Raw genomic sequence first — 16,747 nt, forward strand, 5'->3', positions numbered from 1 at the left:
GAGGATGACTAACACAAAGCTTACATCACTAGTCTACACCTACAGTGTATCCACCTACCTTATCTATATAAATTACCCAATGGAAGCAGAAGATTTCTAATAAATGACAAGGCACACAAACAAGGCAGACCTTTCAGGTAGGGGTTTCTAATAAAGTGGCCAGAGAGTGGACAAGAGGAAGGTTTCTAATAAATGATTCACAAAATTTCTCATTTTTTGCCATAATATGTATTGATGGGGCACTATAAGCTGCTATAATGCTGGACGTCATTGCATAGCTCACACCCAAATGCCTGGACAAATTATTTAGATATGAAGTACCACATGGCCCTGGCTTCCACCTTCCAGCTGACTCACTCACTCACTCACTCGTGTTTAGCAGTTTAAAGATTCTCCACAAGGACTCTAGAAGCTTTTGGTGCTTTATAAGAGCAGTGCTTTGCATCAGTGTCACTTCACGTCCTTAGTAAACCACTTTTGTGCGTCCAAGCTGAACAGACAGCTGAATAAGCTGAGGGCTTTTATATTTAAACTTCAATCAACTTTAATCAAGCGACAAAAAGTAAAATGCCTGAAATCACGAGGATACACACAGATACATGACACATCTAGTGTTTGTCTATGCAGACGTTTATCCTACATCAGAGATGTGAGGAGAGCAGCTCTTCCAGTTTAGAGATGAGGGTGTAATTCAGAAGGGCGCACGGCACGGCCCTCACAAAACTAGCCCCCATCCCGCTGTAGAACCCTCTCACTCCGCTCTTCTCATAGATCCCCATCAGTGCCTGAAGGATGTGGGAAGATGTCTGTGAGTTTGATGTAAAAGCTGAAAGAGAGAGAGATTTAAGTGATTAGCTCATTGAGAAAAGACATCGGTCACTAATGAAATATAAAGCTTTTTATAATCAATCAGCATTAATGCTGTAAACATTTTGTTTATATCAAAACGTCAAATGTCTGGCCCAGTCCCATTTCACCCCTCGCCCCTACCACTGAGCCCTCAGCCCTCTGTTTTGCGTGTTCACGTTTAGGGGTAGGGTGTCGCAGTTTTTGTTAAGATAGAGGGGTGGGGCGAAGTGTTGGGGTGACATGCCCCTCCAAACGGAGGCTTTTCAGAGACTCCAAACAGAGACATTTGAGAAAAGAAGAAAAACCAGCAAGCTGGAGCACAGAAACCAAAGAAACTCGCAAAAGTGAGAATTTTCTCCTTTAAAAAAAATCACCACTGTTTTATCATAGTTCAGTGTATTATGGTAATTTTCTTTGTGACAAGCATAAAAAATCACTATTAACATGCTATGTTTCGGTAGCTAGCTGGCTAACTTTCCCATTCCACCTTAAATAGTCCAGCAGTGCCGGAATGTATCTGCTGCACCATTTAAGGTGGAACAGGAAAATTCAAACAAGAATCTTGTGAATAGCTTCAGCTTCATGTCACTGAAGAATTAGAGGGGGGTGATAATAAATAATTGACCCCTCTTTGAAGGCGTATGATCCCTAAATGTAGCTAAAGCCCAGCAGTGAGGAGCTGAACTTTCCCCTCCTCTGCTGTCCCTGCAGACGGGCAGGGTCGCCTACAGAGCAGCGCTGGTAGCTGTTAATGAAGTGATGCTCTTTTCATTTGAGGGTCCCGTTTTGTAGGGCAAGATTTCAACCACAAGCCACTGTAACTCAGTTTCAAGGGGTTGGGGTGACACTCTAAAACAAGGGTTAGGGGTAAAAAGAAGAAATGGGACTGGGCCGTTTTTTTTTTTGGTTTTCTAAAATGTTCTCATTGCTTACTTCTGACCATATTATTAATAAACTACCAGTAAATTACATTTTTACATCCCACACAACCAACAGAACGCCAGTAAACGACAGCATTTTTGGTGGGTTTTCTTTGGCATTTTTATGCCATCAGTGTCTGGCAGTTTGGTGTGCTGGGAATCTGACACTCACCCATTCAGCAGACACAGTATAAAAGTTTTACTTTTTCCATTTAATATACAGGCCCACTCTTTTACTGCTCACCTTGCGCTTGCTGCTGGGTTCTAATGACTGCCAGAGGGTAGCTGCTGGCCTGTCCACTCGCGAAGGCCACAAAGCTGAAGAACAGCAGTTTGGAGTCACTGCTGTTGGTGGGGTTTCGTCTGGCCCAGCTCATTATCGACTGCCCGGAGAAACGAGACTGACATGACTACAAACTACTAGTGAAAAGTTTGCTGAAAACTTTTCTTTCTTTCTTTTTTTTTTAAATAATTTTGGGAGTATTTTCACAAAAAAATGAACAGTTTAACCATTTTTTGTGCTTGGAATCTTCAAAAAAAAGCTATCAAATCTGTAATAACTTCAAACATTCATGCAAACATTCACGCAAGTTTTGGCAGGAAATCATGCAGACTTTTAACTTGGGCTCCAGATTACACTCTTAAAAACGATGGTTCTTCAAGGGTTTTTTTAGTAAAGGTAGTGGATCTATGTCACGCTTGAATGGTTCTTTGCATGATGACATGGTTCTTCAGATTGATGGAGAATGCATTACTTATAGAACATTTTTAAAAATAATACCGAAAAGTTTGATATTGTTACAATAGCAGAACCCTTTTTGTTCTTATATAGAACCATATTGAAAATTCTCTATCTGGCCTAACCTCTCCACACCTTTACAATCACCATAGCAATGGTCTAGCAACATCTTAGCAACCACCAGAGGTTTCCATAGTAATTGCCTAGCAACATCTTAGTAACCACCTGCGATTCCATAGCAATGGCCTAGCAACAGCTTAGCAACCACCTGGGATTCCATAGCAATGGCCTAGCAACATCTTAGCAACCACCCAGGGGTTTCCATAGTAACTGCCTAGCAACATCTTAGCAACCACCCAGGGGATTCCATAGCAATGGCCTAGCAACAGCTTAGCAACCACCTGGGATTCCATAGCAATGGCCTAGCAACATCTTAGCAACCACCCAGGGGTTTCCATAGTAACTGCCTAGCAACATCTTAACAACCACCTGGGATTCCATAGCAATGGCCTAGCAACAGCTTAGCAACCACCTGGGATTCCATAGCAATGGCCTAGCAACATCTTAGCAACCACCCAGGGGTTTCCATAGTAACTGCCTAGCAACATCTTAGCAACCACCTGGTGATAACACAGCAACATCTTAGCAACCACCTGGAAATCCATAGTAATTGCCTAGCAACATCTTAGCAACCACCTGGGTTTCATAGCTATGGCCTAGCAACATCTTAGCAACCACCTGGGATTCCATAGTAACTGCCAAGCAACACCTTAGTGACCACCTGGGATTTCATAGCAACATCTCAGCAACCACCTGGGATTTCATATCAATGGCCTAGCAACACCTCAGCAACCACCTGGGTTTCCATAGCTATAGCCCTGCAACACCTTAGCAACAACCTGGGATTCCAGAGTAGAGTTCCAAGCCGAGGGACACTTCAGCAACTTTGGAACTTTTGGAATACCAAAGCAAAGGCCCAGCTACCCTCACACTACTTGAACTAATAAGATCACTACTTGTATTGATGCTACTGCCCAGCAGTGGTGGACATTCTGACGAAGCCCACCGTCAGAGTCCTGCTTTATTGTGTCTGTGTACCTGATGAACGGCGCACTCCACTCCAGCGTAGGGGATCATGCACAGGAGGCTCGGCCTGAAACCTTTGTAGAAAGCTGACACAGACTCGCTGTGATAAATGGACTTAGCGCAGCCCAGAAGTCCCCTGTAAGTGCCGGCCTGCTGCACGTTAAGCCTGACCTTCAGCACCTGAGATCGAAAAAGCAACAAAAGCGCTCCACTGACTTGTAATAAGACATTTATACACGTCTGTTAAACATTTAAATGAGCAAAGTGTGCGTTACTGCTGCTAAATGATGTCTGCTGTCATCTTACCTGCAGACATTAAAGGACAATTCCACCAGTTTTACAAAATATATCATTTTAAATGGTTAAGATGTTAAAGGAGTCAAACAGAGTGGTTTAAATATAAAATTTGCCACTCCAGGGAAACTTACAGAGGTGCTGTCCAAAGCATTTAATGCCTCTAAAACGCTGCAGCACAGGAAGTCATTAAATAAAATGGTTATGAACACACTGCCTGATGCCTGAGACATTATTTTATGACAGCACCAAGATGAGATTTTCGGTCTAAGCCCTATTTTTACATCAGTCCATTAAGGAGAGGGTGTTCTAAGGCAAAATAGTCCCCAATAGTCCCCCGAAACATATTTCTTTCAGATTATTATCACTGCAAAATAATAACTCTGAAAACATATATAGGTTCATGGTCATTTGGCAAGTAAATAAAACGGCTATATTTGCGCTCTTGTCTGCAAAACACCATTTCCCATTAGACACTGTGAATGACTTGGTTTACATCTCAGTGATTCAACTGTGGTTGGTTGGTTAGTGTAGTGGTTAACACCTCTGCCTTCTATGCTGTAGACCGGGGTGCAATCCCCACCTGGGTCAGCACCCTACACTATACCAATAAGAGTCCTTGGGCAAGACTCCTAACACCACCTTCGCCTACCTGTGTAAAAATGGTCAAATTGTAAGTCGCTCTGGATAAGAGCGTCAGCCAAATGCCATAAATGTAAATGTAAATTGTGCACAAAATGTGAAAAATCTGTGAAATACTCATTTACGGTCATTGCCAATGCAAGGCTGCTTGTGCTAAAGCAACTATTTTTACAAAGGGGAGAAAAATTTTAGGAGCATAGGATGAGCTCATTTATACAGTGCTATTACTGCCACTACCACTACAGGGCAGTCACATGCTACAGTGAAGGACGACAGGAAAACATAAGAGATATGAATGAATAGTGGGCCTTTCTGATAACACATTACTGGCACGCAGGTTGTGCCATCTGCCATCCACAACAGACTATGCTGGACGGTCATTTTTAAACGGTCATGCAATGGTCAAAAAATCTGCTGGCTAAGATTACTAAGACTACTTAGGGGTTAATGAAAGCAGATGACACTGAAACACCATGTCACACAGATAAAGGAGAAAGTCTCTAGTTGGGTATTCAGACCTGTCATGTTTCTGCGATACCTCTAGGGGGTAAAAAGCAGCATGTGCTACAGCCCCAGACACACAGCCCAGTCCAAACCTCTGCTCCACTGACAGGCAGTCTCTTTCTCCCAAGACCTGCTTCCTCATCTGAGAGAACGACAGCAAACAGTGGGATTATGATTACACACAAGACTTTGACTTTATTTCGAGCGTGTAGTTTTACAGTCTGACTGTAATAATTGTGGAGTGATTTTAATCCAGTATGAATCTACAGCGTGTAGTTTTACAGTCTGACGGTAATAATTGTGGAGTGATTTTAATCCAGTATGAATCTGCAGCGTGTGTAGTTTTACAGTCTGACTGTAATAATTGTGGAGTGATTTTAATCCAGTATGAATCTGCAGTGTGTGTAGTTTTACAGTCTGACTGTAATAATTGTGGAGTGATTTTAATCCAGTATGAATCTGCAGTGTGTAGTTTTACAGTCTGACTGTAATAATTGTGGAGTGATTTTAATCCAGTATGAATCTGCAGTGTGTGTAGTTTTACAGTCTGACTGTAATAATTGTGGAGTGATTTTAATCCAGTATGAATCTGCAGCGTGTGTAGTTTTACAGTCTGACTGTAATAATTGTGGAGTGATTTTAATCCAGTATGAATCTGCAGCGTGTGTAGTTTTACAGTCTGACTGTAATAATTGTGGAGTGATTTTAATCCAGTATGAATCTGCAGCGTGTGTAGTTTTACAGTCTGACTGTAATAATTGTGGAGTGATTTTAATCCAGTATGAATCTGCAGTGTGTGTAGTTTTACAGTCTGACTGTAATAATTGTGGAGTGATTTTAATCCAGTATAAATCTGCAGTGTGTGTAGATTTACAGTCTGACTGTAATAATTGTGGAGTGATTTTAATCCAGTATGAATCTGCAGTGTGTGTAGTTTTACAGTCTGACTGTAATAATTGTGGAGTGATTTTAATCCAGTATGAATCTGCAGTGTGTGTAGTTTTACAGTCTGATAGTAATAATTGTGGAGAGATTTTAATCCAGTATGAATCTGCAGTGTGTGGAGTTTTACAGTCTGACTGCAATAATTGTGGAGAGATTTTAATCCAGTATGAATCTGCAGTGTGTGGAGTTTTACAGTCTGACTGTAATAATTGTGGAGAGATTTTAATCCAGTATGAATCTGCAGTGTGTGTAGATTTACAGTCTGACTGTAATAATTGTGGAGTGATTTTAATCCAGTATGAATCTGCAGTGTGTGTAGTTTTACAGTCTGACGGTAATAATTGTGGAGTGATTTTAATCCAGTATGAATCTGCAGTGTGTGTAGTTTTACAGTCTGACTGTAATAATTGTGGAGTGATTTTAATCCAGTATGAATCTGCAGTGTGTAGTTTTACAGTCTGACGGTAATAATTGTGGAGAGATTTTAATCCAGTATGAATCTGCAGCGTGTAGTTTTACAGTCTGACTGTAATAATTGTGGAGTGATTTTAATCCAGTATGAATCTGCAGTGTGTAGTTTTACGGTCTGACTGTAATAATTGTGGAGTGATTTTAATCCAGTATGAATCTGCAGCGTGTAGTTTTACAGTCTGACTGTAATAATTGTGGAGTGATTTTAATCCAGTATGAATCTGCAGTGTGTGTAGTTTTACAGTCTGACGGTAATAATTGTGGAGAGATTTTAATCCAGTATGAATCTGCAGCGTGTGTAGTTTTACAGACTGACGGTAATAATTGTGGAGAGATTTTAATCCAGTATGAATCTGCAGTGTGTGTAGTTTTACAGTCTGACTGTAATAATTGTGGAGAGATTTTAATCCAGTATGAATCTGCAGTGTGTAGTTTTACAGTCTGACTGTAATAATTGTGGAGTGATTTTAATCCAGTATGAATCTGCAGTGTGTGTAGTTTTACAGTCTGACGGTAATAATTGTGGAGTGATTTTAATCCAGTATGAATCTGCAGTGTGTGTAGTTTTACAGTCTGACGGTAATAATTGTGGAGTGATTTTAATCCAGTATGAATCTGCAGCGTGTGTAGTTTTACAGTCTGACGGTAATAATTGTGGAGAGATTTTAATCCAGTATGAATCTGCAGTGTGTAGTTTTACAGTCTGACTGTAATAATTGTGGAGTGATTTTAATCCAGTATGAATCTGCAGTGTGTGGAGTTTTACAGTCTGACTGTAATAATTGTGGAGTGATTTTAATCCAGTATGAATCTGCAGTGTGTGTAGTTTTACAGTCTGACTGTAATAATTGTGGAGAGATTTTAATCCAGTATGAATCTGCAGTGTGTAGTTTTACAGTCTGACTGTAATAATTGTGGAGTGATTTTAATCCAGTATGAATCTGCAGTGTGTGTAGTTTTACAGTCTGACGGTAATAATTGTGGAGTGATTTTAATCCAGTATGAATCTGCAGCGTGTGTAGTTTTACAGTCTGACGGTAATAATTGTGGAGTGATTTTAATCCAGTATGAATCTGCAGCGTGTAGTTTTACAGTCTGACAGTAATAATTGTGGAGAGATTTTAATCCAGTATGAATCTGCAGCGTGTGTAGTTTTACAGACTGACGGTAATAATTGTGGAGAGATTTTAATCCAGTATGAATCTGCAGTGTGTAGTTTTACAGTCTGACTGTAATAATTGTGGAGTGATTTTAATCCAGTATGAATCTGCAGTGTGTGGAGTTTTACAGTCTGACTGTAATAATTGTGGAGTGATTTTAATCCAGTATGAATCTGCAGTGTGTAGTTTTACAGTCTGACTGCAATAATTGTGGAGTGATTTTAATCCAGTATGAATCTGCAGTGTGTGTAGTTTTACAGTCTGACTGTAATAATTGTGGAGAGATTTTAATCCAGTATGAATCTGCAGTGTGTGTAGTTTTACAGTCTGACTGTAATAATTGTGGAGTGATTTTAATCCAGTATGAATCTGCAGTGTGTAGTTTTACAGTCTGACTGTAATAATTGTGGAGTGATTTTAATCCAGTATGAATCTGCAGTTTGAGTGGTGCTTACAGTCCAACTCTACATACCTGGGCATAAAGGAAACACTGCAGTGTCGATTGTGGAGTTCCTTTAAGCACATTGACTGCATTTCCCTGCCACATAGACCTCAATCCTCCTGTTTTCAGATCTTGCAAGCCCAAAGAAACAGCCTTGGATCCATAGACCTAGATAAAAAAGAGACATCTTGATCACAGAATCTGATTCATTAACTCATTACTGCTGTTACATGTTTGCAATGCTCACATTATCATCTTGCTTATCTACTGTGGTGCAAATAAACAAGTTTTGAGCAGTCAGTCTTGTGTTCCTCTCTCTTTTTTCCTCAAATATCTTGTGAATATATCGTTCCAGCTGGGATTCTTTCGTTGTGCATATATTCTGTCTTAAGCCTTAATAAAAAACATTCAAATGAACTGCAAACTTCCAACTTGCAGTTTGTTTTTTAACTATTAAAGCCTCCAAAACATCTCCCTGTCACAGATTTCAAAGTCAGATTTCACTTTCTTTCCAGGATGTGACCTATTTTAACCAAAGCGCAATGTGCAGCCTCTAAAATGATCAATCTTGTTGTTATTTGGAAAGCAGTGATAAATAAATGCTGTTATGTTGATGAGGGCTCTTGTGGTACTTGCTCTACCATTTAACAATGAGCTTTGCGCTAAGATGCTTCTGAGAAGCGCCACCCAGACGTGAGGAACAATGTGTCTATTGCAGCTGTTGAATCAGATTAATACCTGTAGCTGAGTTTTCAGCCGGTCGATAGGAGCTGTAACAGTTCTAGAAACAGCATCAGCCGCACCAGCTGCCAGGATGAAGTTTCTCCACACTGACAGGTCCGTCTCCTCCTGAGTTAACTCTATCGGCATAGATCGGCTCTCACCAACATCAAACACCTACGGACAGAAACAACACGTGCAATCAGACAGCCACCTCTTCACACTTGGGGATCCTAGGCCAGCTAGATAAATCTATCCTAATGCATCGGTCTGAGTGTTAGAATCCACTATAGTTTATTATAACTGAACAACAGAGCATGAGAGATGAATAATATCACACTCACAGGCACGAGCTAAAGTTGAGTAACACAGATTAAGTGCTTAAAAACACTGATAAAACACGACAAAAGCATAATTAGGCCTGTTTTAATTGGATTTAGTGCAGTGAAGCTTGTGAAACACTGAATAAATATCATTGTAGTTATAGTTTCATTATAATAATTGTTGTTATTATTATTATTGTAGTATTTTTATATATGGTGCTACAGGCACTATTCCGTAAATTTCAATGTATTAAATCTTAGAAAATCTATATATCGTGACGCATATCATGTATTGTGAAAATGTCCTGAAGTATCATGATATAATATTTTTGGCCACAGCGCTCACCTCATCGTTAATCACAATTATTTATATGACAATGAATCTTCAGAAGTTTATGATTAGACATGTGCACATGCAGTCTGATGATCTGTTAAGAATCCAACTAATAGCTCAGTCGGAATAGAATACGTCAGTGTAAACACCTCGATCGGATTAGTTGTCTGATTGAGGCCATTCAGAATAGGTTTCTATCTGACCGAATGAGGCGGGTAATCCTGTAAATAATCAGTTAAATAGAAGAATAATATCAGTGTAAACGTCTGTATCCGATTACTTTCCCTATCGGAAAGTTTAAGTCCGTTCTGCATGTGCGTCGCGTCACAGTGAGAGTTTATACCGTTCAACACGGCGGAGCAGAAACTGGTCTGCAGAGGAGACGAAGTTCATGCTCTGATCTTTAAAAGACGGCGGTGGGACGGACGTCCAGCTTATGTCTCTCAGAACACGACGTCTTCCTCTCGGCCTTCTTTAATAAGGACATGTGAAGGACGTTTTCCTGAGTGTGACGTCATTTTAAAGCAGTTAAAAACACAATCACTGCTCACTGCTGCTCATCTCGCTCTGACTGGACTTGCGTGATGCTGGTCGTCATGGTAACATCTATACTAAGCAGTTCTCTACGCATGCATGTAATCCTGGATCGGATTACTTGTAGCGAGCATGTAAACAGAGATTTTATAACAGATTGTTGAGTAGAGGAAGCATAAACACCTCGGTCTTAATCTGTAATCAGAATGTACTCAATCAGATCAGTAAAAATCCAAGGATAACTGCACTTCTTACCAGCGTGTGCTTCCATGAGGACACAAGCTCTCCAATATTTTCCACTGGGTTGATGATGACATGGTGCAGGAATTCCCCCCAGTCCACAGTCATGGAGCTGTCCTCATCCATCCTAATGACGAACACGGAGAACACGAACATGGATATGCTAGCACATGATCAATAATACCAAATTATAGAACTATACAGGACCAAGCATGGGGAAAACTCAGAGCGTGCAATATGGCAAAATAAAACTTGTGATCATGATACAGTAAAGCATAAATTCAGTGTTTCCCACAGGTCTGGGACAAACCTGGGAGGAGCACTGGGGGGGGGGGGCTATTTGAATATATGAACTTATCACAGCATCACAGCGGCCAAAATACTTGTGGGTCAAAATATTATTCATAAAATAATCCTCTTTTACAGTAAAATAAAGCTCTGCTCATCGTTCAACACAGTTTAACAGTAAATGGTCTTAAACACTAAAGTTAAGAACTTAGCAGTTAGAACTGCTAATCTACCCTTTAACCCTGAAGGCTGGCACAAAGATTGCTGGCCCCATAGCAACGCAGACAACAGTCTCACCCAGCTAGTAGCTAAAAACTTGCAAAGAGAAAGATTTAAGATGAATATCGATAATTTAGAGACAAATGGATTTATAAGCATCACTTAAATGGTACAGCAGTTACATTCTGGCACCTCAGGCACCATTTAAGGTGGAACGGGAAGATACGAACCAGAAGCTGGCGAATGAGAAGCGACTTAAGCCTCGTAAGAAGTTAAACGTTGAGAGATAATTTACAAGAAACTGTTCCACTTTCTCAGAAAGGTTTCCTGCTGGAGATGTGAGTAGAGCAGCTAAAGCTGAGCTAAAGCTTAAAGCAGAGCAAAGTAGATCTGCATTTCTGTTTATATTGTATTCTTTTTATCTTATACTAGTCCATCAACACATACTGAGACATGTTTACAGCCAAGATGGTAAAACAGACATACAACGTTTTGGCTCCCAAGACGGTTTGATTGTTGTTGAAAGGACGAAATGGCTTTCTTAACGTTTGGCCTTGCTGACCCCTGGATTAAGGGTAACAATAAAACATGTCTAATGTATTAAATACAGTTAACACAGGCCTGTTCCTATTGAAGTGTTTGCTTGTTCAAAAACATCATTTGTGAGCCAGACTATACAAAAATCTCCAAATTTTTGGATGCGTTAGATCATGTTCTTCATATATCAAATAAAAGCAGCAACTGCCTTCAGAAATCACTTAATTAAACGAGAAGAGTGGAGTAAACAGCATAGAGAGCCACGTTTTTGTTCTGCTGTAAAGGGTTAAATATTAACTGAACTGAATTTGCTCTGAGAAAAAGTTTGTGCTGCGAGACTCTCCTGAATATATTGTAACGTCTTTGCTTCGTTTTAAATGTATTGATATTAATTGATATTATTATATATATCGCTTCTGTCTGAACATTTGATTTGAAGACGCATGTCGCACTTTACATTGCTTTTAAACTTCATGCTGAACGGACCAAAAGAAACGGCCCAAAATGACTTGGAAAGACTTTTGGTTCCACTGACTTACATTGAAAGTAAAGTATGTTTTTTCCTTCTTCTGTTTCGTTCCCACAACCGCGTTATATTGATATTATCATGACGGTGTTTTGATACGAGACACACTCATTTACTGTCGCTGTCGATGAAAAAGTCTTCAAATTCCCATATTGCCAAAATCGCTGGTTCTCAAGTTTGTGCTTTATGGCTGTACTTGTAACTAAATGTTGTTCAGTCACACAAACTGCGAGTTCTTAAACTTCAGTTAACGTCTTCACCACAGTGCGGCGCATTATACTGTCATTTTGTGTTAATACTACCACCACCAGGTGAAAGGAAAACTGCAATGTGTTGGCTGGCAGGCCATTTACAACATGCCACTTTGGACACCCCTGAAATAAGCTGAATGAGTGAACGCTAAGCCTTCTGTGTAATTTGATCTTAGATGTGAAGATCATCGTAGGCTTGGCTGAAGTGCAAGAGGCTGTAGAAATGACCACATGGATTGGGAAGTTATGAAAATGGGAGAAAATGCAAAATTGGACAAATAAATGCCTGTTATTGGGATATATATTCCGGCAAAAGTGAAAGCAGGGCTGCAGCTCAAGGTGTGACTCAGCATCAGGGTGTCCATCCTAAAGCGATGGGATCTAAAGCATGCAGTGATGTCCATGGCCTTCTTTGTTGAACTAAATAGTCTTTTCTCCATCATTAAACTTTTGTGGGGAAACTGTTTCGTTCCCAACAGCTGTGTTCATGTGAAACGACCATGGCCATCAAAAACAAAAACAGGTTTGTATACATAGCGGCGGCAGCAGCTCTTACATCTGGATTATTCTCTTTGCGTTCGTCTTTGATATGACCACCCCTAATTCCTTAAACACATTTATGATATCCTCCTGGTCAATGGCTCCTAATCAGAGAAGAGATTATTGTAAATGACACAACATCTCACAGATAAACTGAGACTTTTACAAGTTTATAGTCAGTAAACAAGACGTGTGGGCCTAGAGTTGGAGTCTGTACACTGTAAAGCATCCAAATTAAAAGAAATGTCCAGAGCCAGTCATTCCCCGAGCTATAATTAAGGGCCTGATACAGTTTACTTTCTAATCACATAAGGCAAAGGAAAATTTACAACGTCTCCAGCAAGGCTGCTTCTTGCTGTAAGCAATTTCTCGGGACTTGTGAACCACTAGAGGGCGCCAGATATGCACTTCTACATTTTTTTCTATATCGTTTGTACAAAAATGCTGTGAGTCTAGAGATGTTCTTATTTTTTCCTGATCAAAATGAGTTAAGAATTCATTCTAACGGACGTCCATTCCCACCAGATAGAACTTACGCACCTATATATGTAAAAAAGGTTGACTAAGCAACTAAATAGTGACATATTATCCCGAAATATGACGGCATAATTAGAAAAAGACTAGAAGTGGGCGATATAGCAAGAATATAACATTACAACAGACATTTTTACAATACACAATATGTCACCATGTTCATTTTTCCAGCCGTCTGATCAGTTGAAACAGAGAAACAAAGAATCAGTAGTGCTACATTTGTAAAAATATTACCAATAACTGTAAACATTATTTTTACTCAATATTTGACACTAAATCCAGTCGAACAGGATTCATTTTGCTCACCTTATAATGAAAAAACAAAGGTGGTGACTGCTCTACAAGTATTTATCGTACCCATGATATGTTCAGGAAAGCATATCATATAATACTGTGACATAATTTATCATAATAATGATATATTGCAAAGCCCTAGGAAAAACAAGCTCACCCCCCCCACTAAAAAAAGTCTTTTTCAGTCTTTTGTTACCCACACAGATCTATTACCAATCTGATCCAATTGAATTGGAGCACAAAAAAGTGAAAAAAAGTGAGGACAATATATTACTCAGCTAAAAAACCCTGTCTTGCAGTACACCAGTGTAGAGAAGCCTACACTATATTGCCAAAAGTGTTCACTCACCCATCTAAATCATTAAATTCAGGTGTTCCAGTCAATTCCGTGGCCACAGGTGTATGAAGCCGAGCCCCTCGGCCTGCAGACTGCTTCTACAGTCATTAGTGAAAGAATGGGTCGCTCTCAGGAGCTCAGTGAATTCCAGCGTGGTACCGTGATCGGACGCCACCTGTGCAGCAAGTCCAGTCGTGTAATTTCCTCACTACTAAATATTCCACAGTCAACTGTCAGTGGGATCATAACAAAGTGGAAGTGATTGGGAACGACAGCAACTCAGCCACGAAGTGGTCGGCCACGTAAAATGACCGAGCGGTCAGCGGATGCTGAGGGTCATAGTGCGCAGAGGTCACCAACTTTCTGCTGTCAATCACTACAGACCTCCAAACTTCATGTGGCCTTCAGATCAGCTCAAGAACAGCATAGAGAGCTTCATGGAATGGGTTTCCATGGCTGAGCAGCTGCATCCAAGCCTTACATCACCAAGCGCAATGCAAAGCGTGGAATGCAGTGGTGTAAAGCGCCGCCACTGGACTCTAGAGCAGTGGAGACGTGTTCTCTGGAGTGACCAATCACGCATCTCCATCTGGAAATCCGATGGACAAGTCTGAGATTATGCCAAGTGTAAAGTTTGGTGGAGGGGGGATCATGGTGTGGGGTTGTTTTTCAGGAGTTGGGCTCGGCCCCTTAGTTCCAGTGAATGGAACTCTTAAAGCTTCAGCACCAAGAGATTTTGGGCAATTTCATGCTCCCAACTTTGTGGGAACAGTTTGGGGACGGCCCCTTCCTGTTCCAACATGATTGCGCACCAGCGCACAAAGCAGGTCCATAAAGACACGGATGAGCCAGTTTGGTGTGGAAGAACTTGACTGGCTTGCCCAGAGTCCTGACCTCAACCTGATAGAACACCTTTGGGATGAATTAGAGCGGAGACTGTGAGCCAGGCCTTCTCGTCCAACATCAGTGTCTGACCTCATAAATGTGCTTCTGGAAGAACGGTCAGAAATTCCCATAAACACACTCCTAAACCTTGTGGAAAGCCTTCCCAGAAGAGTCGAAGCTGTTATAGCTGCAAAGGGTGGGCGGATATCATATTAAACCCTATGGATTAAGAATGGGATGTCACTCAAGTTCATATGTTTGTGAAGGCAGATGAGCGAATACTTTTGGCAATGCAGTGTATCTGTGTTTGTACCAGATGGTGATGACGGGAACCAGGGGACAAACTACAACACAACTATAGCCATTTTATTTACCCTCCAAAACCACCAGGGAACCTACACGGGTCTTCTGACTTTTCACATGCAATGCCTGGTTCCCATCACCACCACTGTGAAAAGTGTGACTCGGTAAGTTTCTCTAGAACAGAGCATTTCACACCAAACCACTCTGAATGGCTCTGTCCACATCTAAACCACTTAATTACGCAGACTTTTTGACACATCGGTGAAGTTTCCCTTTAAGACAATTATTTGAAAACACACTCACCACAGTTTTTCTTATCGAGAGCCTGGAAGTCTATTTTCCACTTCTGTTCTCTGTCCATCATGTAGCCGAGGAACTCCTCATAATCCAGCCGCCCGTCCTTGTCGCGGTCACTGTTTGCCACGATCATCTGACAAAAGTGGGAGATTTTTATCACGTAAACACAAACAGGCCGATTTTTGGTCCAGTCAACTCCGTCCTGTGACCACTGACGAAGGACTAGAGGATGACCAGCACAAACTGTGCAGCAGCAGATGAGCTGTCGTCTCTGACTTTACATCTACAAGGTGGACCGACAAGGTAGGAGTGTCTAATAGAGTGGACAGTGAGTGGAAACAGTGTTTAAAAACTCCAGCAGCACTGCTGTGTCTGATCCACTCGCACCAGCACAACACACACTAACACACCACCGCCACGTCAGTGTCACTGCAGTGCTGAGAATGATCCACCACCCAAATAGTACCTGCTCTGTGAGGGTCCATGGGGGTCCTGATCGCTGAAGAACAGGGTAACAGTGAGCGTAGAAACAAGGAGGTGGTCATAATAAATAATAATAATAATAGTTTTTATGTGTCGTTGTTGAATTTGTATACCAGCTACATTCCTCTATATACATGCACATTATAGACGATGCAGTAACAGCATCATCATATTCATGAAATTATTATTCCTTAACGGGTTTAATTTAACTTAATATTTTTAAAAATGCATGTTAATATTTCAAAGCTAGTAACACAATAATAACAACTGCACTGGGATGTATTCATACATACATGTATGATCCATACATTATGCACATACATCCAATATGTGATGCTTGTATATACACACAATATATACGTGCATATATCCTGACCTATATGCTTGACCCTTCATGCTATATGTCCATATAATCAGAAACCGAGCGTCTTAACACGAGGATAAACTCTGAAGCTTCTTATTCGAATTTTCCCGTTCCACCTTAAATGCTGCAGCAGTTATTAGTTCAACGCCTCAGACCCCAGAGCGTAACGGCTGCACCAGTTAAGGTGGACCGGGAAAATTCGAGCAAGAAGCTGGAGAACAGGAGGTCAACTTGAGCCTCGTCGACTCACCCGAGCCTTTTCATCCCCACACACAACCCCGACCCTCCTCATCTCTTCGTGGAGCTCCTGAACTGAGATAAACCCGTCCTTGTTTTTATCCAGCTTCGCGAACAGGCGCTGGAAGTGCTCCATGCTGAGAGACCGGCTAACAGCGGCTAGCCAAACCGGCCGAACCACAGTGAGCGACGAAGAGCGGCCGCCTGACGTGGGGTCCTCTTTATTTATTTATTTATTTATTTATTTGACACAAATTATAAAAAATTGGCCCTTTATATGGTGGTTACAAAGCACAAATAAAACAGACACAAAATCCTCTATTAAGTAAAAAAAAAATGGAATTCCCACTCCACCTTAAATGGCGCAGCAGTTACAGTGGGTGCCTGAGGCGATATAGTTAGAACTGCGGCGCCATTTAAGGTGGAACGGAAAATTCGAATGAGTCATA

The 16,747-nt window shown here is 40.9% G+C and overlaps 1 protein-coding gene across 1 annotated transcript; it reads right to left on the reverse strand.

Moving 5' to 3' along the window:
• Positions 1 to 212: 212 nt before the first annotated feature.
• Positions 213 to 16,491, reverse strand: slc25a24l (solute carrier family 25 member 24, like). The gene is made up of 10 exons (XM_017703328.2): positions 16,312 to 16,491; positions 15,221 to 15,347; positions 12,581 to 12,668; positions 10,219 to 10,330; positions 8,791 to 8,949; positions 8,083 to 8,220; positions 5,069 to 5,176; positions 3,607 to 3,774; positions 2,014 to 2,152; positions 213 to 826 (listed from the first exon to the last, which is right to left on the reverse strand). Exons 1-10 carry the CDS (start codon positions 16,432 to 16,434, stop codon positions 642 to 644), a joined length of 1,347 nt encoding a protein of 448 aa, XP_017558817.1. The 5' UTR covers positions 16,435 to 16,491; the 3' UTR covers positions 213 to 641.
• Between the last annotated feature and the right edge of the window lie 256 nt (positions 16,492 to 16,747).

The sequence above is a fragment of the Pygocentrus nattereri genome, chromosome 2 (genome assembly GCF_015220715.1).
Source record: "Pygocentrus nattereri isolate fPygNat1 chromosome 2, fPygNat1.pri, whole genome shotgun sequence".
Classification (NCBI taxonomy): Eukaryota; Metazoa; Chordata; class Actinopteri; order Characiformes; family Serrasalmidae; genus Pygocentrus; species Pygocentrus nattereri.

Bases quoted from the DNA above. Each gene is read 5' to 3' on its own strand.
- slc25a24l (XM_017703328.2), bottom strand. From the start codon at position 16,434: ATGGAGCACTTCCAGCGCCTGTTCGCGAAGCTGGATAAAAACAAGGAC. The intron at 10,331-12,580 runs GTAAGAGCTGCT...GTTCGTCATTAG, and splicing joins GCAAAGAGAATAATCCAGAT to GATGGATGAGGACAGCTCCA. The intron at 8,221-8,790 runs GTATTAATCTGA...TTTTTTATCTAG, and splicing joins GGCTGAAAACTCAGCTACAG to GTCTATGGATCCAAGGCTGT.